Source organism: Pan paniscus, chromosome 1 (assembly GCF_029289425.2).
Source record: "Pan paniscus chromosome 1, NHGRI_mPanPan1-v2.0_pri, whole genome shotgun sequence".
NCBI classification, from domain to species: domain Eukaryota; kingdom Metazoa; phylum Chordata; class Mammalia; order Primates; family Hominidae; genus Pan; species Pan paniscus.
In genome coordinates, this window is record NC_073249.2 from 205,074,056 (window position 1) to 205,094,361 (window position 20,306).

General features: G+C 57.2%; 1 protein-coding gene across 7 annotated transcripts in view; it reads left to right on the forward strand.

Moving 5' to 3' along the window:
- HSPG2 (heparan sulfate proteoglycan 2) overlaps nt 1–20,306 on the forward strand; it is a 114,977-nt gene that overhangs the window by 71,112 nt on the left and 23,559 nt on the right. For all 7 annotated transcript variants that reach the window (XM_063594162.1, XM_034957737.3, XM_034957742.3 and 4 more), the window contains 31 exons: nt 350–442; nt 794–871; nt 1,083–1,313; nt 1,944–2,057; nt 4,053–4,180; nt 4,325–4,411; nt 5,937–5,995; nt 6,170–6,337; nt 6,496–6,606; nt 8,787–8,887; nt 8,977–9,157; nt 10,256–10,381; nt 10,493–10,645; nt 10,722–10,864; nt 11,185–11,320; nt 11,403–11,557; nt 11,825–11,975; nt 13,078–13,229; nt 13,316–13,448; nt 13,915–14,060; nt 14,222–14,357; nt 14,451–14,602; nt 15,651–15,786; nt 15,957–16,108; nt 17,128–17,266; nt 17,365–17,516; nt 18,066–18,201; nt 18,319–18,470; nt 18,667–18,805; nt 19,563–19,714; nt 19,907–20,054. In XM_063594162.1, the coding sequence (XP_063450232.1) occupies nt 350–442; nt 794–871; nt 1,083–1,313; nt 1,944–2,057; nt 4,053–4,180; nt 4,325–4,411; nt 5,937–5,995; nt 6,170–6,337; nt 6,496–6,606; nt 8,787–8,887; nt 8,977–9,157; nt 10,256–10,381; nt 10,493–10,645; nt 10,722–10,864; nt 11,185–11,320; nt 11,403–11,557; nt 11,825–11,975; nt 13,078–13,229; nt 13,316–13,448; nt 13,915–14,060; nt 14,222–14,357; nt 14,451–14,602; nt 15,651–15,786; nt 15,957–16,108; nt 17,128–17,266; nt 17,365–17,516; nt 18,066–18,201; nt 18,319–18,470; nt 18,667–18,805; nt 19,563–19,714; nt 19,907–20,054 (4,240 nt within the window). The remainder of the gene's footprint in view (nt 1–349; nt 443–793; nt 872–1,082; nt 1,314–1,943; nt 2,058–4,052; nt 4,181–4,324; nt 4,412–5,936; nt 5,996–6,169; nt 6,338–6,495; nt 6,607–8,786; nt 8,888–8,976; nt 9,158–10,255; nt 10,382–10,492; nt 10,646–10,721; nt 10,865–11,184; nt 11,321–11,402; nt 11,558–11,824; nt 11,976–13,077; nt 13,230–13,315; nt 13,449–13,914; nt 14,061–14,221; nt 14,358–14,450; nt 14,603–15,650; nt 15,787–15,956; nt 16,109–17,127; nt 17,267–17,364; nt 17,517–18,065; nt 18,202–18,318; nt 18,471–18,666; nt 18,806–19,562; nt 19,715–19,906; nt 20,055–20,306) is intronic.

The window sequence follows — 20,306 nt, forward strand, 5'->3', positions numbered from 1 at the left end:
CCATGGTGGTCACTGTCATTACACTTGTCTGCTTTATGGGAAATTCCTGTGAATGAAAGCAGACCTGGAGTTTGTTCGCCGGCACCGTCAGGCAATGGGGGATAGAGAACCTTGCAGAGCAAAGAGGTTGCTCAGCATCATCACCACCATGTCTGGGGCTACAGAGGAACTGAGAAATGTCCTGTTTCCCAGGCAACCATGCACCCTGGCCTCTTGGTTTGGGCAGGGAGGGGGTGGGGGAGTGTGGCACAGGTGCAAAAAGGCCGCCAGATGCTCCATCCCTCACCTATATGGTCCAACGCTCGCACCCCAAGGTCAGCCTGTGACCTCTGGGCTTGCCTCTTTGCAGGTGGCGGCCTACGGTGGGAAGTTGCGATACACCCTCTCCTACACAGCAGGCCCACAGGGCAGCCCGCTCTCTGACCCCGATGTGCAGATCACGGTGAGCATTTGGACACCACGCTGGGTGGGCAGAAGGGCAGGATGGAAGCCAGGGGCACCCTCGGCATTTGTCCTTTGTCCTTTCCATCCAGCACTCAGTTTCCTGGCACAGGCTGGGGGAGTTAGGCCCATGCCCCCACATCCCTGCCTGGTTGGACACTACCCAAGCAGAGGATCCTGCTGCTGGGAGAAGGGGGCAGTGGGCATGTGCCTGACTCCTTTGGGCGCATGAGCTTGGGAGAGCAGAGAGGTGGGAGGCTGGGGGTTACAGAGAATCTAGGACTGGTGGAGGACACCCTGGCACCCCAGGGACCCCTCGGCTCCCCTTCCAATCCTGCTGGTGTCTTTCCAGGGCAACAACATCATGCTAGTAGCCTCCCAGCCAGCGCTGCAGGGCCCCGAGAGGAGCTACGAGATCGTGTTCCGAGAGGTGAGGGGCACCTGGCCACGCTGTGTCTAACCCCTCCCCACCCTCCACCCTGACTCAGAGCCTGGCTTTGATACCCACCCTGCCTTTCGCTCCCCAACCTTCACCTGGCAGCCCTCAGTCAGCGCCTGTAAGGCAGGAGTTGGGGAGTGGTAACTGTAGGAGCAGCCCACAAAGCCCACTGCCCCCGCCCACGTTGCCACCCCCAACCCAGGAATTCTGGCGCCGGCCCGATGGGCAGCCGGCCACACGCGAGCACCTCCTGATGGCACTGGCCGACCTGGATGAGCTCCTGATCCGGGCCACGTTCTCCTCCGTGCCGCTGGCGGCCAGCATCAGCGCAGTCAGCCTGGAGGTCGCCCAGCCGGGGCCCTCAAACGGACCCCGCGCCCTTGAGGTGGAGGAGTGCCGCTGCCCGCCAGGCTACATAGGTCTGTCCTGCCAGGTGAGTGTGTGGCCAGCTCCACCACCTCTGCACAGGCACAGAGGCATCAGCAAGCAAATCAGCCGGCGTCGCTGCAGCCTTGATTACCATCATAACTATAATGACCCCTGCATCTGGGCCCTGCATGTATTCCTCCCGACAGCCCTGAGTTACATATCATTATCCCCTTTAACAGGTAAAAAAAATAGAGGTGCTGAGGGGTGAGTGTGTCCCAAAGGCACACAGCTAATGTGTGGCAGAAACTAATTTGAACCTGGGTCTGATTGACTCCAAAGCCTAGCATGTCCTAACCACTGGGCAGGGCAGCCTCAAGTTTGGGCCACACTCTCCGGGGGTTAAAACCCAGTTCATGCCCTTGAGGGGGCCCACCAGAGACAGGGAGCCAATTCAGAAACACAGATTACTCCGGCTCAAAGCACAGTATAGAGATGCCTCCCAGAGGTGAACAGTGTGGACTGGGAGAGGGCCGTGGGTGGGAGGACAGACTGAGCAGAAGTGGGGAAGGAGGGGCGCCAGCCTGTGATGTTCCAGGGTCACCCCTGGGAGGACGCTGGAGGGAGGGGTTCTGGGTCTGCTGGCTGTGGGTGGGGCACGTGGGGAACAGAGGCCAACCTTCCTCTCTGCCCCTAGGACTGTGCCCCCGGCTACACGCGCACCGGGAGTGGGCTCTACCTCGGCCACTGCGAGCTATGTGAATGCAATGGCCACTCAGACCTGTGCCACCCAGAGACTGGGGCCTGCTCGGTGAGTTGCAAGCAAGGCCAGGACAGGGGGTCAGCTCAGCTGGGCCTGGGTGGGGGACCACGGCTGGACAAGGCAGGCATCAATCCAGGGGATCGGGGTCATGGGGCATGGCCTGTGGTTCAAAGCACCTGGGTCAGCAGGCCAGGTCACCGGGGATGGTGGGGTGGCCAGAGCTATGGAATAACATCCTTCTGTGTAAAGAAAACTTTGGTTCTTTACTATTTTTTTCTTTTTCTTAAAAAAAATTTTTTTATCTAATACAGATGGGGTCTCACTTTGTTGCTCAGAAGGTCTTAAACTCCTGAGCTCAAGCAACCCACCCGCCTCGGCCTCCCAGAGTGCTGGGATTACAGGCGTGAGCCACCACGCCTGGCCTTTTTACTTTTTTTTTTTTTTGAGACAGGGTCTCAGTCTCGTTCTGCCTCCTGGGTTCAAGTGAATCTCATGCCTCAGCCTCCCGAGTAGCTGGGACTACAGACATGAGCCACTGTGCCTGGGCTCATTACGTATATTTTTTATACCTTGACTTTTCAGAGTAGCATGTATATAGCCCCCCAGGGTATGCAGTGAAGGGGCAGGTGGTTGACAGCCATAACCTAAACTTGGAGCAAGGAACACCCTATTGTTGATACCACAAACGTGAATCTCTTTGGAGGAGAATCTGTAACCCACGTGTTTTTATGAGGATGCACGTATTTTCTTTTTCTTTTCTTTTTCTTTTTTTTTTCGAGACAGTCTCGCTCTGTCGCCCAGGCTGGAGTGCAGTGGCGCCATCTCGGCTCACTGCAACCTCCACCTCCTGGGTTCACGCCATTCTCCTGCCTCAGCCTCCCGAGTAGCTGGGACTACAGGCGCCCGCTACCACACCCGGCTAATTTTTTTGTGTTTTTAGTAGAGGCGGGGTTTCACCTGTGTCAGCCAGGATGGTCTCGATCTCCTGACCTTGTGACCCACCCGCCTTGGCCTCCCAAAGTGCTGGGATTACAGGTGTGAGCCACCATGCCCAGCCTCTTTTTTTTTTTTTTTTTTTTTTTTTTTGAGATGGAGTCTCGCTTTTGTCACCCAGGCTGGAGTGCAATGGCACAATCTCGGCTCACTGCAAGCTCCGCCTCCTGGGTTCACGCCATTCTCCTGCCTCAGCCTCCGGAGTAGCTGGGATTACAGGCACCTGCCACCATGCCTGGCGAATTTTTGTATTTTTAGTAGAGATGGGATTTCACCATGTTGGCAGGCTGGTCTGAAACTCCTGATCTCAGGTGATCCACCCACCTCGGCCTCCCAAAGTGCTGAGATTACAGGCGTGAGCCACTGTGCCCGGCTGACAATACACATTTTTAATGCTCTGCCCCCAAATACCTGAGTGTATACCTTTCCTTTGCTATCACAGGTACTTAGGGAGAAAATAGAATTAGCATCACCCTTTTTGACAGCTATTTGGATGGATGTACTTTTTAATTTATCCAATTCCCTATTCATGGATGTTTAGGTTTGTTTCTAGCTTTTTTTGCTTTTTTTTTTTTTTTTTTTGAGATGGAGTCTCGCTCTGTTGCCCAGGCTGGAGTGCAGTGGTGCAATCTCGGCTCACTCCAACCTCCACCTCCTGGATTCAAGCAACTCTCCTGCCTCAGCCTCCTGAGTAGCTGGGACTACAGACGCACACCACCATACCCAGCTAATTTTTGTATTTGTTAGTAGAGATGGGGTTTCACCGTGTCGGCCAGTTGGCCTTGAACTCCTCACCTCAGGTGATCCACCCGCCTCGGCCTCCCAGAGTGCTGGGATTACAGGCATGAGTCACTGTGCCCAGCCCATTTTGCTTTTTATAAACACCACGGAGATGAGTGTCTTTGTAATGAAATCTTTGTGCCCTTCCGTGATTCTTTCTTTAAGATGAGTTCACAAACTTGGAATTTCTAGATCAAGGGATTGCAACCCTGAAAGGCTTCTGGTAAATTTGGCCTAATGGCTGGTGCCTGCCCTCCTTGTGCCCTGCAGCAATGCCAGCACAACGCCGCAGGGGAGTTCTGCGAGCTTTGTGCCCCTGGCTACTACGGAGATGCCACAGCCGGGACGCCTGAGGACTGCCAGCCTTGTGCCTGCCCACTGACCAACCCAGAGAACATGTGGGTACCCTAGCTCAAGGCCCAAGGACACACTTCCACTGGGGAATGAGTGGAAGGCGTTGCACTGGCTTTTGGGGCAGAAGTGAAGGGAGCAAGATGGAGATTGGGCTTCCCATGACCTGACCTTTGCCTCCCCGATCCCAGGTTTTCCCGCACCTGTGAGAGCCTGGGAGCCGGCGGGTACCGCTGCACGGCCTGCGAACCCGGCTACACCGGCCAGTACTGTGAGCAGTAAGTTTGTAAACAGAAGTAGGGGGAGGGTGGAGGACAAATGGTGGACTCCCAAGTGAGAGCCTTAAAGGGTGTTGCTCAGAAAAGTCTCTTCTAGGATTATGCTCTTTCCCTGCCTCAAACAATTCTAAGACACCTCATTGCTCTTGGGACAAGCCCACCCTCCTTAGGCAGCTTTACTGTAGCAGTCTCATCCCACTTCTGACACCCAACTCTGTACTTTAGCTGGGCTTAACTTTTTAAATGCTTTTTCTTTTTTTTTTTTTTTTTTAAACTGAGACAGGGTCTCACTGTGTTGCCCAGGCTGGTCTTAAACTCCTGGGCTCAAGCAGTCCTCCTGCCTCAGTGCTGGCATTACAGGCGTGAGCCACCATGCCCAGCCACTTTTTGAATTATTGATGTTCAGGCCTTGCTTATGCTGTTCCCTCTGCATGGAACAGTCTTCACCCCAAACCACCCGTTCCTGGCTAACTTCCCCTTAGCCTTCAGACCCAGCTTCATTCACTCATTCAGCAAATTTTTATCAAGCAGCTCCTGTGTACCACGCCGTGTGCTGAGGTGTTGGAGATAATGGAGTGAACAGAACAGATTTCACCCCAGCCCTTACGGAGTCTGCCACCTTATAAGAGATCAGCCCTAATGGGAGATAAGACAGGGAAAAAGTAATTGTGCAAATGTGTATTTACAAACCATGATAAGTTATCTGAAAGAAAAGTACAGCCTGCTCTGAGGTAATACGAGAAGTCCCATCCTCTTGGAAGCCTCCCTGGCTCTCCAGGCTGGGCCAGTGCCCTCCTCTGCACCCACACAGCCCTGATATGCTTCCTGCACTCTCATTTCCATGTAGAATTTCCATGTTGGGTTCCCAACTAGTAAGTCCCACAGACCAGGGACTTCATCACATTCATTGTTGTATTTCCAACACCTATAGCACATACCTGGCATTCAGTCATTGCTTAATGGACGTTTGCTGGCCAGGCGTGGTGGCTCATGCCTATAATCCCAGCACTTTGGAAGGCTGAGGTGGGCGGATCATGAGGTCAGGAGATTGAGACCATCCTGACTAGCACATCCTGCCTCTACTAAAAATACAAAAAATTAGCTGGGTGTGGTGGCGCACACCTGCAGTCCCAGCTAATCGGGAGGCTGAGGCAGGAGAATGGTGTGAACCCCGGAGGCGGAGCTTGCAGTGAGCCGAGATCGCACCACTGCACTCGAGCCTGGGTGACAGAGCGAGAATCTGTCTCAAAAAAAAAAAAAAATGGACGTTTGCTGAATGAATTTCTCTGGAGAATAGAGACCTTACCTCTCTCATCACCCAACCTGCTAACACTCCCTTACACTCCCCTTTCTCAGTTCACCAGCACCCTGCGTTGGGGCCTGTCTGGTCCCCAAAGTGCTTCCAGAGCTCCGAGCCTCCTCACCTGACATTGGGCGGCCTGCTGAGCTTCTGGCTCCCCAAGTCCACCATGAGGCACTGGGGCCCTTGAGGCCTGACATTGCCGGCCCTTGTTCCCCCTTACAGGTGTGGCCCAGGTTACGTGGGTAACCCCAGTGTGCAAGGGGGCCGGTGCCTGCCAGAGAGTAAGTGGGACCATGGCCCAGGATGGGGACGATGGGCAAGGCAGGGAGCCCTGGGAATTTGGGGGATACTGGGTCTGGGGACAGGGCTGAGGGTGGGGTACCCCAGCTTTTGGGAGAGCAGAGATATTGAAGACAATGCTGAAAGGCCCCTCCTGTCCCGGCCCCCACCCCCAGCAAACCAAGCCCCACTGGTGGTTGAGGTCCATCCTGCTCGAAGCATAGTGCCCCAAGGTGGCTCCCACTCCCTGCGGTGCCAGGTCAGTGGGAGCCCACCCCACTACTTCTATTGGTCCCGTGAGGATGGGCGGCCTGTGCCCAGCGGCACCCAGCAGCGACATCAAGGTACCCATGGCCCTAGGCTCCTCAGCCCCAAGAGCCATCCCAGTGGGAGGGGAGGCAGGGGCCTGTCCCTGCCCTAGTGGGATGCTGTCCTTGCGCATGGGGCTGGATGTGAGAAAGAGTGTATCTGCACCAACAAGCTCTTGTCTCCTCCCCACCAGGCTCCGAGCTCCACTTCCCCAGCGTCCAGCCCTCGGATGCTGGGGTCTACATTTGCACCTGCCGTAATCTCCACCAATCCAATACCAGCCGGGCAGAGCTGCTGGTCACTGGTGAGTCCCTACACCCCCTGTAACCAAGACTGCCTGTCCTGGGCTGGGCTGCAGGCTGCAGATTCAGGCAGATGGTGCATTCACCTGCTGGGAGGGGGCAGTGGTTGCCCGGACAAGGTCAGCGGCCATGGAGATGAGGAGAGGTGGCAGATTCAAGACTCATTTTAGAGGTAGGATCGGCAGGACTTGACTGGTCAGTGAGGGCAAAAGAAAAGGGTGGGCCGGGCACGGTGGGTCACGCCTATAATCCCAACACTTTGGGAGGCCAAGGTGGGCAGATCATGAGGTCAGGAGTTCGAGACCAGCCTGGCCAACATGGTAAAACCCTGTCTCTAGTACAAATGAAAAAATTAGCTGGGCATGGTGATACACACCTATAATCCCAGCTACTCGGGAGAACTGAGGCAGGAGAATTGCTTGAACCCGGGAGGTGGAGGTTGCAGTGAGCCCAGATTGCGCCACTGCACTCCAGCCTGGGCAACAGAGCAGGACTCTGTCTTAAAAAAATAATAATAATAATGCACCTCAGAGTCACCCTGCCCTGGCGTCCAGGGAAAAGTGAGACAGGGATGGGAGGGCGTCCATAAAGGCTGTGTCATCAAGCAGATTGCCACCGTGAGCAGTTGTTGCTTAGTACAACCAAGGAAGCTTTTAAAGGGAGCCAGTGTAAAACACGCACCTCAAAGTCACCCTGCACTGGGGTCCAAGGAGCTGCAGTATGTCTAGGCCAGCTCCTGTCAGTCATTGACTGAGACCTATTCTGGGAGCATCAAGTCCCCTGCACATCTGTCCCACCCATGGGTGTGCACTGTGGGCTCCAGTGGCCTGAGAAAGCCCTCAATGCAAAGAAGTGCAGTGGCTGGCAGAAGTCAGGCAGGTGGGCACGGGGGGTAGGAAGCGTGGCTAGGCCACCAGCAGCACAGGCTACAAACAGATCAGAGAGAATCGCAAGTTTGTTTTGGACGTGTTAGAGTCTGAGACGTTTGGGAAGATATCTCATTGAGTCCACCAGGCAGGCATTTGGGTATGTGAGTCTGAACTCCGGTAAGAGGCCCCAGCCAGAGAAATAAGTCTGGTTGCTGTTGGCACAGGGATGGTGTTCAAAGCTATGGGACAGGATGAAGTCACCTAGGGAGAGTGTGGCCCGAGGACAGGGCCCCAGCCCAGAGTCCCGAGGAGCTCCAGTGTGAACATGTCAAATGGAAGAGGAAGGGCAGGAAGAGCCTGAGAGAGTGCAGCCATGAGGCAGGAAGAGACAGGGGGCATCATGGGAATCAGAGGGAAAAGGGCTTTCAGGGCAGCCTCCCTGCTGGGAAGTCACATAAGGGCAGAGAAATAGCCCTTGGAGGTCATGCTTTGACAAGAGCGGTTTTCAGTGGAGAGAAGGGATAGAAACCAGATTGGAAGGAGGTGACGCATGGGTGGGAAGGCAGTGAGTGTGGACAGCTCCTGCAAGAGTCTTGGCTCTGAAGGGAGGCCAGGAAGTGGGTCATTGACTGCGAGAGCATGAGGTCAAGGGGGAGTTTTCGGAAATGGGAAATCCTAGAATGCACTCTGGACTGAAGTGATTGCATGAGAAGGAGGAGACGCTGATGTCGCGAGAGCAAAAGAAGCCCCGGGGAGGGGTGGCACTCAGGCGCAGCAGTGGGATGGGGTGAGGGCAGGAGAAGGGGCCTGTCCTTCAGGGACCAGTATCTAGAGAGCTGGTAGATTTTAGAGGCTGGGAAAACTCCTGACTTGTCGTTTCTATTTTCTCCATAAGTGTGTGTCAGCGCCACTAGCTAAGAAAGTGGAAGGGTGGTTGGAGAGGCTGGAGGAGATGGGAGGAGGTGTGAAATAGTTGTTTTTGGGGGATAGAAACTCAAACCAGACGGAGAAACCCAGCTGGAGTGAGGTGTGATGTGTCAGGAGCTCATTGTGGTCTGTGATCAGGAACTGGAGCCAAGTGGACCCATGGTGTGATGTTCCCCAACCACATCCTGTGGCCACTCTGTGCTGGCAAGTAGGGTGGGGATGGTGGGGTTCAGCCAGAATGGGGGAGGGAGGTGCCAGGGGGTAGAATGAGAGCTAGGCTGGACCAGGAAGGAAGTGATGCCTAGAGGTTATGGAGAAAGACAAAGTGGCCACAGGACCGGGGCCTAGCCAGCACCGGCTCACAGGGGGGCTTCCCGTCCCTGCAGAGGCTCCAAGCAAGCCCATCACAGTGACAGTGGAGGAGCAGCGGAGCCAGAGCGTGCGCCCCGGAGCTGACGTCACCTTCATCTGCACAGCCAAAAGCAAGGTGTGCAGGTCAGGGAGTGGGGATGGAGGAAGTCTGTCTTCTGGGGTCTCTGAGCCCCACCCATGACCCCCTTTCGCCTTGCCCTGCAGTCCCCAGCCTATACCCTGGTGTGGACCCGCCTGCACAACGGGAAACTGCCCACCCGAGCCATGGATTTCAATGGCATCCTGACCATTCGCAACGTCCAGCTGAGTGATGCAGGCACCTACGTGTGCACCGGCTCCAACATGTTTGCCATGGACCAGGGCACAGCCACTCTACATGTGCAGGGTACACCTCCCATCTATACCTGATTCTCCCACCCTAGCTCTCCCCCATTCCCACCAGCATTAGCACAGCATTTCTTCATTCTGCTGATAATTTCTGAGCACCTGCTGCATGCCTGGTCCTGGTCTAGGCTCTGCAGAAGCAGGGGAGAGAAGCATGTACAGTATGTCAGTCCTCCTGAAGTACACGTTCTAGGCAGGGAGACCATAAGCATGGGAATAAATGAACAAGCAAGATAACTACACATGGCGATGAGTGCCAGGCTAGGAATGACGAGAAAGCAAGAAACAAGGTGGGAGAAGGCCAGGAGCAGTGGCTCACACCTGTAAGCCCAGCACTTTGGGAGGCTGAGGCAGGTGGATCACTTGAGGTCAGGAGTTCCAGACCAGCCTGGCCAACATGGTGAAACCCTGTCTCTACTAAAAATACAAAAACTAGCTGGATGTGGTGGCAGGTGCCTATAATCCCAGCTACTCAGGAGGCTGAGGCAGGAGAATCGCTTGAACCCAGGAGGCTTAGGTTGCAGTGAGCCGAGATCGCGCCACTGCACTCCAGCCTGGGTGACAGAGCAAGAATCCATCTCAGAAAAATAAATAAAACAAGGTGGGAGAGGCAAGGGCTACTCTAGATAGGGCAGTCAGGGAGGGCCTCTCTGAGGAGGTGACACCTAAGCTGAGACTTGAAGGAAAGGTAGGCATTGAGCAAGTTAGAGAGTTGGCAGAGTGTTCTTGGCAGAGGGAGCAGCACATGGCAAGGCCCTGAGGCAGGAGCACGTTGCTATGTTTGAGGAACAGCAGAGACCACGTGGCTGGGGCTGTGGGAGGGAGGATGGGTGTGGGCAGACGGGAGAGCATGGAGTATGTGGTGGATCAGGGTAGGAATTTTGGATTTTATTCTAAAAGCAACAGGGAGTCATGGACAGGTCTCAAGGTGGGAGGTCACAAGGTCCTGTTGACATTTCCCAAGCTCCCTCTGGCTCCTGTGTGCACAGATGGCCGTGGAGGGCTAGCCTGGAAGCAGAGAGAGTAGGCAGCAGGACTGTTGTGTGAGTCAGACGACACTCCCCACCCTGAGTGCATGTTCCTTTTCCTCCCTCGTCAGCCGCAGGCACCTTTTCCGCCCCCGTGGTCTCCATCCATCCGCCACAGCTCACAGTGCAGCCCGGGCAACTGGCGGAGTTCCGCTGCAGCGCCACAGGGAGCCCCACGCCCACCCTCGAGTGGACAGGTGAGGCCCTGATGGGAATGACATTCAGGGCCTAACTCTCCTGGGTGTGGGAGGGGAGGGGCAGGACTCTGAGCAGGCTTGGTGGGTGCTGACCCCACGTCTACTCGTCAGGGGGCCCCGGCGGCCAGCTCCCTGCGAAGGCACAAATCCACGGCGGCATCCTGCGCCTGCCAGCCGTCGAGCCCACGGATCAGGCCCAGTACTTGTGCCGAGCCCACAGCAGCGCTGGGCAGCAGGTGGCCAGGGCTGTGCTCCACGTGCATGGTGAGAGGCCGGGCTCAGGGTGGGGGCCGGGAGTGTGCTCAGCCCAGGGCGTGTTCTCACAGGACTCTGTCTGCAGGGGGCGGTGGGCCCAGAGTCCAAGTGAGCCCAGAGAGGACCCAGGTCCACGAAGGCCGCACCGTCAGGCTGTACTGCAGGGCTGCAGGCGTGCCTAGCGCCACCATCACCTGGAGGAAGGAAGGGGGCAGCCTCCCACCACAGGTGAGGAGATGGGCCCACCCAGGAGGAGGAGGCCCACAGGCTCTGCAGAGAGTCCCAGCCACCTTCTCTCCCCCTTCACGCCCCACCCCACCTCCTCCTCTGTGGCTCCCTTCACCTCCAAGATGGTGGTCTCCTGCCCCTGCATCCCAGCAGGGAGCCCCTGCAGTCCTCTTGGCTGCCTGGCGTTTGTCCTCCTTCATGCCCCACTGGGCCCTAATATTGGCCCTGCACCTGCCTCTCCCTTTTATGCCCTATCTGTCCCCCTGGCCAGCTGTTGTCCAGCTGCCTCTGGGGCAGCTGACCCATCTCACCCATGGCAGGCCCGGTCAGAGCGCACAGACATCGCGACACTGCTCATCCCAGCCATCACGACTGCTGACGCCGGCTTCTACCTCTGCGTGGCCACCAGCCCCGCAGGCACTGCCCAGGCCCGGATCCAAGTGGTTGTCCTTTCAGGTGCGGACTCTCTGGGAACGGAGGGATGGGGAGGGCAAGCCAGGGCTCCCCTGGGTCCTGCTGACCCCTACTCTGGCCCCAGCCTCAGATGCCAGCCCACCGCCGGTCAAGATTGAGTCCTCATCGCCTTCTGTGACAGAAGGGCAAACACTCGACCTCAACTGTGTGGTGGCAGGGTCAGCCCATGCCCAGGTCACCTGGTACAGGCGAGGGGGTAGCCTGCCTCCCCACACCCAGGTATGTGGGCCCTGAGCCTATGGCAGGGGGCCCAGGGTGCAGGGGCTGTGGCGGAGGCAGGGCCTGTACGCTGGGTGGGGGAGGCGGCACACTGCCCCACACGTTCCACCAGCAGAAGCCAGGCCTCATCTCCCTCCCTGCCAGTTTCTAGCATGGGATGGCTCAGAGCAGAGCCAGTGAGAGTTTGAATGAATTACTGAGGCTGAGGGAGTGGTGACAATAGCCCCCGTCCCTGTCCTCACGTACCTCTGGCTCCTCCTGGCCCAGGTCCACGGCTCCCGTCTGCGGCTCCCCCAGGTCTCACCAGCTGATTCTGGAGAATATGTGTGCCGTGTGGAGAATGGATCGGGCCCCAAGGAGGCCTCCATTACTGTGTCTGTCCTCCACGGCACCCATTCTGGCCCCAGCTACACCCCAGGTGAGGAGCCAGGTGTGGCTGGGCCGGGGCTGAGCCCTAGGAGCTCCCAAGGAAGATGCCTGTGGCTTCTTCAGTGGGACCAGGACAGGGGGGCATTCCAGGCAGGCTTTGACCCTTCAGTGCCTGCTCAGAGAGAGGAGGAGGTTGAGTGGACGGGAGGGAGGTTAAGGCTGGTCCAGCTTACCTGGGCTCCCTATGAGTGACTGTTTCAGAATTTGTCAGGAAGCAGCAGAGTGTCTGGGTTGAACACTAAGCTGGGAGTCGGCTGACCTGGTTCAAATCCCAGATCTGCCCCTTAGCAACCTTGAACTAGCTTTTAACTTTTGGGGCCTCAGATTCATCTATGAAATGGAGCAGTACCGCCCACCTGCTTGGTCATGGTGTGGTTTTTTTATTATTTTATTTTATTTTATTTTATTTTTTTGAGAGGGAGTCTCGCTGTGTCACCCAGGCTGGAGTGCAGTGGCGCGTGATCTCGGCTCACTGCAAGCTCCGCCTTCCGGGTTCACACCATTCTCCTGCCTCAGCCTTCTGAGTAGCTAGGACTACAGGCACACCCACCACCAGGCCGGCTAATTTTTTGTATTTTTTTTAGTAGAGATGGGGTTTCACCGTGTTAGCCAGGATGGTCTCGATCTCCTGACCTCGTGATCCGACTGTCTCGGCCTCCCAAAGTGCTGGGATTATAGGCATGAGCCACCACGCCTGGCCAGTCATGGTGTGGTTTAAATGAGACAGTGTCTATGGAAAGTACTTGTGAGCACACGGAAGACGTCCTGTAGAAGGGAGGCGTCTCACTGTCATCCGCATCCTTGGGCGCAGCCTGGGTAGTAAAGCTTGCTAGTTCCCTATGGGCCAGAGGAGCTCATCATCAAGAAGTCATGGGTGGGTCAATGGGCCTCCAGCTTGTGGTTAGAGGCTGGGGAGGGAAGAAGCCATATTCGGCTGGCCATGTGGAGGCAGAAGGGTGTGGCCCTAGTCCCAGAAAGGCCACCTGTTGGCCGTCCCCACTAGGGCCTGGTCACAGCCCAGAGCCTTCTGCCCCAGGGCTACAGGTTACAGCCCAAGAGTTCAGGCCTCTGAGCAGCCGCTCTGTGTCCAGTGCCCGGCAGCACCCAGCCCATCCGCATCGAGCCCTCCTCCTCACACGTGGCTGAAGGGCAGACCCTGGATCTGAACTGCGTGGTGCCTGGGCAGGCCCACGCCCAGGTCACGTGGCACAAGCGTGGGGGCAGCCTCCCTGCCCGGCACCAGGTATGGCAGCCCCCCGGGACCACCTTGCTGGAGGGGCTGGATGGGACTGTTCCAACCCCCTCCCAACCCACCCCATTTGCACACAGACCCACGGCTCGCTGCTGCGGCTGCACCAGGTGACCCCGGCCGACTCAGGCGAGTATGTGTGCCGTGTGGTGGGCACCTCCGGCCCCCTAGAGGCCTCAGTCCTGGTCACCATCGAAGCCTCTGTCATCCCTGGTGAGTGACTCCCAGTGACATGGAAAGCTGGAGGAGGCAGAGAGGCCTCCAGGGTGGTGAGACCCAAGGTACCCCTGTTGCTGACGGGGCAGAAGGCCCACACTGGAGCTGGCTGCAGGGCCCTGCCCAGGCCGACTCCACCTGTCAGAGTAACCACCACCTTCCCATCACACTTCGCTTTGGCCACATGACCCCTCAGGCGTCCCCTCCCACCTCCTCTTCTTCTCTCCAATTCATCTCTGCCCTCATCTCTCTCACTTCCTCACTCCCCTCTGCAAGGCGTGGCCCATGCCCTGGTCCTCCCATCAGGGTTGCTGAGCTGAGGGCATCAAGTCCAGGCCCCCAGATGCCTGAAAAGCTGGATCTGGCCTTGAAACCCTGGGCTGAGCTAGCTGCAGGGTGGGCAACCCCTGCCCTCTCATCTCAGGAGCATCTACAACTCTCACTCCCATCCCCACTGCTGCAGGACCCGTCCCACCTGTCAGGATCGAGTCTTCATCCTCCACAGTGGCCGAGGGGCAGACCCTGGATCTGAGCTGTGTGGTGGCAGGGCAGGCCCATGCCCAGGTCACATGGTACAAGCGTGGGGGCAGCCTCCCTGCCCGTCACCAGGTACAGGGCACCAAGAATGTGGGACGGGGCCATGGACAGTGGGTTGCAGGATCCTGGCCCCTAGGCTGAGGGGCTGGCACTTCCTAGATCGGGGGGACAGGGGTGGGGCATCTGCTGGCCTCCGGTAAGCCCCCCTCACACCTCTGCCCACGGCTGCCCAGGTTCGTGGCTCCCGCCTGTACATCTTCCAGGCCTCACCTGCCGATGCGGGACAGTACGTCTGCCGGGCCAGCAACGGCATGGAGGCCTCCATCACGGTCACAGTAACTGGGACCCAGGGGGCCAACTTAGCCTACCGTGAGTGGGGCCACCAGGCTGGGCTGGGATGCAGAGAACAGGCTGGAGTGGCTTCAGAGAACAGGAGTGACCGGTGACCATCTTATCCCTCAGCTGCCGGCAGCACTCAGCCCATCCGCATTGAGCCCTCCTCCTCACAAGTGGCCGAAGGGCAGACCCTGGATCTGAACTGCGTGGTGCCCGGGCAGTCCCATGCCCAGGTCACATGGCACAAGCGTGGGGGCAGCCTCCCTGTCCGGCACCAGGTATGGGACTGGAGGACAGACAGGCCAAGAAGAGGAAGCGGGTCCCTGGGTGGCAGAGGTTATTGGGGGAGGGCTAGAGGCTCCCCTGAGATCAGGAAGCCCTGGACCCCATTGCACAGATGTATAGTGCAGTGGTTAGAAAGCAGAATCTAGGACTGACTAACCTGGGTGTGAATTCTGGCTCCACCACTTAGCTTGTGACCTCGGACAAGTTACTTAACCTCTCTGTGCTATAATTTCAGGGCTTATAAAATGGTAATAATGGTACATACCAGCCGGGCGTGGTGGCTTACGCCTGTAATCCCAGCACTTTGGGAAGCCGAGGTGGGCGAATCGCCTGAGGTCGGGAGTTTGAGACCAGCCTGGCCAGTATGGTGAAACCCCATCTCTATTAAAAATATAAAAATTAGCCGGGCGTGGTGGCAGGCGCCTGTAATCCCAGCTACTCGGGAAGCTGAGGCGGGAGAATCGCTTGAACCCGGGAGGCGGAGGTTGCAGTGAGCCAAGATCACGCCATTGCACTCCAGCCTGGGCAACAGAGCGAGACTCAGTCTCAAAAAAAAAAAAAAAAAGTACCTTACAGAATTATCTTAAAGATTAAAATATATGCAAAATCCTCAGAGCTTAGGCTCACAGAAAGTACTGTAAGCTGTTAATATTTTACTATAATGCCATTAGCTATTGTTGTTACCATATTTTGTAGAATTTAGGATACCACTGATTGCAAGATCCGCTATGATTTTATGTACCTCTAAGAAAAATCTTCCATTTGTAAGGTTATTCATTGTAGATGCATCTTGATTTTGGAGACATTGAAATGTGTGTCTAGAATTGATGGGATGTGGTGTGAGTGTGTACCCAGCTCACTGGGGCTCCTCTGGTCTACCACCCCGCTCCTGGACAAGAGTCCCCCTTCCCCATGTGAAGGACAGGGAAACTGATCCAGAGCTGATGGCCAGGCCTTGGGGGTCAGAGTGAGGCAGGGTTGCAGGTTATAGGAACAGGGGTCTCCTGAGGGCTCCCTCTGACTCACCCCCATTCTGGCCAGACCCACGGCTCCCTGCTGAGACTCTACCAAGTGTCCCCCGCCGACTCAGGCGAGTACGTGTGCCGAGTGTTGGGCAGCTCCGTGCCTCTAGAGGCCTCTGTCCTCGTCACCATTGAGCCTGCGGGCTCGGTGCCTGGTGAGTAGCTCTCAGGGAGGGCAGGGCTGGGGACCCAGGGTGGGAGGCTCCCCACTCTTGCAACGGCAGGATCAGGAGGCCAAGCCGCAGACTGCACCTGCCTTGAGACCAGAAGCCCCATCTCATCTCACCTCCTAGCCGGCTATTGACCCTTTGCCCTCTGTCCCCAGCACTTGGGGTCACCCCCACAGTCCGGATCGAGTCATCATCTTCGCATGTGGCTGAAGGGCAGACCCTGGATCTGAACTGCCTCGTTGCTGGTCAGGCCCATGCCCAGGTTACATGGCACAAGCGTGGGGGCAGCCTCCCGGCCCGGCACCAGGTAGGAGGCAGGAGCTAAGGAAGCCTAAAGGACCCTGTAGCTGCAGTACAAGAGCATAGGCTTGACCGGGCGCGGTGGCTCACGCCTGTAATCCCAGCACTTTGGGAGGCCAAGGCGGGAAGATCACGAGGTCAGGAGTTTGAGACCAGCCTGACCAACATAATGAAACCCCATCTCTACTAAAAATCCACAAATTAGCCAGGCGTGGTGGTGCGCGCCTGTAATCCCAGCTACTCAGGAGGCTGAGGCAGGAGAATCGCTTGAACCCGGCAGGCAGAGGTTGCAGTGAGCCAAGATCGTGCCGTTGCACTCCAGCCTGGGCGACAGAGCAAGACTCCGTCTCAAAAAAAAAAAAAAAAAAAAAAAACCATAGGCTTTGAACTCAGGCATGTTCGAGTTCAGACACTGTTCCGCTACTTGCATGCTGTGTGACTTTAGGCCAGTCACTTGTCACTTGATTCCCTGACCCTCAGTGTCCTATGATTTTATGTACCTCTAAGAAAAAGCTTCCATTTGTAGTTATTCATTGTAGATGCATCTTGATTTTGGAGACACTGAAATGTGTGTCTAGAATTGATGGGATGTGGTGTGAGTGTGTACCCAGCTCACTGGGGCTCCTCTGGTCGACCACCCCGCTCCTGGACAAGAGTCCCCCTTCCCCATGTGAAGGACAGGGACAGTGATCCAGAGCTGAGGGACAGGTCTTGGGGGTCAGAGTGAGGGGCCAAATGGGCTCATGCTGCCTACCTCATCTCCCCTGTAGCATGTCAACAAACACTGGTCCCCACTTTTCTCTGGTGCTAAGTCTCAGTCGTCCCTGGCATGGGTGAGGTGGGACGCTAGACCCAGTCCTGACACTGGGGCGGGAGATAGGAAGGGAGAAGGTGGTTTTCCCTGGAAGAGTTTCCATCGAGTTCCAGCTGGCTGGGCTGGGAGTGGCACCAGGGAAGGGAACAGGAGCTTGGCGTGAGCCGCAGTGCCCAGCTCTGAGCCTGCCTCCTCCCTCCTGACCCTCCCAGGTGCATGGCTCGAGGCTACGCCTGCTCCAGGTGACCCCAGCTGATTCAGGGGAGTACGTGTGCCGTGTGGTCGGCAGCTCAGGTACCCAGGAAGCCTCAGTCCTTGTCACCATCCAGCAGCGCCTTAGTGGCTCCCACTGTGAGTGTCTCGGGGGTCATGCAAATGGTGGAGGGCTGGGGGACCCCGACTGCACCCTCAGCAGCTCCCACACCCTGCCTTACATCTCATCCTCCCAGCCCAGGGTGTGGCGTACCCTGTCCGCATCGAGTCCTCCTCAGCCTCCCTGGCCAATGGACACACCCTGGACCTCAACTGCCTGGTTGCCAGCCAGGCTCCCCACACCATCACCTGGTATAAGCGTGGAGGCAGCTTACCCAGCCGGCACCAGGTACAGGGCCAGCAGGTGGGGAGGGCAAAAGCAGGGCACACCAGCCCCCAATGGGAAGAGGGGGGACTCTCAGCACCTCACTCTGTGCTCATTCAGTCATTCAACATACATTGAGTATCCTTGCTGGATGGGTCCTAGACCGGTGCTGAGAATACAGAAATAAGGCTCCCTGACCTCAGGGAGATCCACTTCTGCACCAAATCTCACTGAAAAGCTGCTCCGGGCCATGTCCTGTGCCTGACACTGAAGATTCCAGATGGAATGAGACAGTTGCCTGCTCTCAGGCAGCTCGCAGGCTGTGGGAGCCCCAGCAGGATACTGTGTCAACACTCCGGAGGGTCTTAACAGGCTTTCTGGAGGGGTGACAAAAGGCTAGACGTCCACCCTAGCCCAGAGACAGGCCACATGCCATGCTGGGAGCTTCATGAAGGCCACTGAGGAGGCAAGGCAGGGAGGCCCCCAGAGTCCAGGGGCAGCGGCAGCAGTGCCCAAGATGTGGAGGAGCTGCCCATACCTACTGCCACACCTCCTGCCACCTGCTTCCTGCAGATCGTGGGCTCCCGGCTGCGGATCCCTCAGGTGACTCCGGCAGACTCGGGCGAGTACGTGTGTCACGTCAGTAACGGTGCAGGCTCCCGGGAGACCTCGCTCATCGTCACCATCCAGGGCAGCGGTTCCTCCCACGGTGAGAGCAGAGAGGGCAGGGGGTCCAGACAAGTGGCGCAGAGGGTGGCAGAGAGGTCCCCGGTGCCATCACTGTTATCTCACTCTGGCTGCGTGGTCCACACCCCTCTGTCCCCAGTGCCCAGCGTCTCCCCACCAATCAGGATCGAGTCCTCTTCCCCCACGGTGGTGGAAGGGCAGACCTTGGATCTGAACTGCGTGGTCGCCAGGCAGCCCCAGGCTATCATCACATGGTACAAGCGTGGGGGCAGCCTTCCCTCCCGACACCAGGTACAGAGTGGAGCCACGGCAGCGGGGGTGGAACCTGGGTCTCCTGGGGTGAGCAGAGCAGGCTCCCTGTCTCATGGATTGGGCCCTGGGTAGACCGATAGCAGCCTCAACAGGCTGAGCAGGAAGGCCTGAGCCAGCTGGTGACCCCAGGGTCCCTCCACTCCCTCTCCCTCTCCTTCCCCATCCACACGCCCAGACCCATGGCTCCCACCTGCGGTTGCACCAAATGTCTGTGGCTGACTCGGGCGAGTATGTGTGCCGGGCCAACAACAACATCGATGCCCTGGAGGCCTCCATTGTCGTCTCCGTCTCCCCTAGCGCCGGCAGCCCCTCCGGTGAGTCTGCCTAGGAAAGGGACGAGGGATGCAGGCAACAGTGTTCCCTGGGGAGAAGGAACTTTCAGGTCAGAGTCCTCAGACCTGGTGGTACTCAGGCAAGAGCCAGCGGAAAGATGCGTGGGTTCAGTGGCTACGGCTACCCCATTTCTAACATTTCAAGTTCTCAATAGCCACATGTGGCTTGCAGCCACTGACTTGGCCTGTGCAGATAAAAAGCATTTCCATCATCACAGGAAGTTTATGAATTTTGTGAGGGTTAAGTGAGTTAGTGCATGTAATGTGCTTAGAGCGTGCCTGGCATGCCAGAAGTGCTTTATAAGTGTTAACTATTATTATCATTTTTTTTTTTTTTTTGAGAGGGAGTCTCGCTCTGTCACCCAGGCTGGAGTGCAGTGGCGCGATCTCAACTCACTGCAACTTCCGCCTTCCAGGTTCAAGCGATTCTCCTGTCTCAGCTTCCCGAGTAGCTGGGACTACAGGCACATGCCACCGTGCCCGGCTAATTTTTGTATTTTTAGTAGAGACAGGATTTCACCATATTGGTCAGGCTAGTCTCAAACTCCTGACCTCAGGTCATCCACCCACCTCGGCCTCCCAAAGTGCTGGGATTACAGGCATGAGCCACCATGCCCGGCCAAGTGTTAACTATTAGTGTTACTCTGGGGGGTGAGATTTTCTATGGCAGAGGGTCCCACCAACCCTGTTCCCAAATCTGACAACGGCTGTGCCGACTCACTGATCTCTGTTCCCCCAGCTCCTGGCAGTTCCATGCCCATCAGAATTGAGTCATCATCCTCACACGTGGCTGAAGGGCAGACCCTGGATCTGAACTGCGTGGTCCCCGGGCAGGCCCATGCCCAGGTCACTTGGCACAAGCGTGGGGGCAGCCTCCCCAGTCACCATCAGGTATGCAGCTGGCAGGAAATGGTGGGAGGGCCGCTGGATGTGGGGGCCCTGGCTAGCTTTGCCAAGAGGGAGACCTAGGAGCCCCCGTGGGGTGCAGTACCCACCTGTGTCAGAGGTTAGACCCTGGCCCCAGGCCTTCAACAGTTCCAGACTGGCACCTGACTCTGTTCCTCTGTCCTGTCCCCTATTCAGACCCACGGCTCACGGCTGCGGCTGCACCAGGTGTCCCCGGCCGACTCGGGTGAATACGTGTGCCGGGTGATGGGCAGCTCTGGCCCCCTGGAGGCCTCAGTCCTGGTCACCATCGAAGCCTCTGGCTCAAGTGCTGTCCACGTCCCCGGTGAGGGTCCCTGCAGTGGGACGGGAAGGCCGGGGGAGGGAGGAAGGGACAGAGACCAGGGGGCAGAACTGGCAGAAGGAAACACTTTCTGGCACTTGGCGAGAACTGCCGCTCTGATTCCAGACTTCACCTCCTGCCACCCGCACGGTCCCAGGACCAAGGAGCCGGCTCAAGTGGAGTGGCTCCTGTCCCTCTCTACGGCTTGCGAGCACAGGCTTTGGAGTCTGGCATCTGTGCATGAGTCCCAGCTCC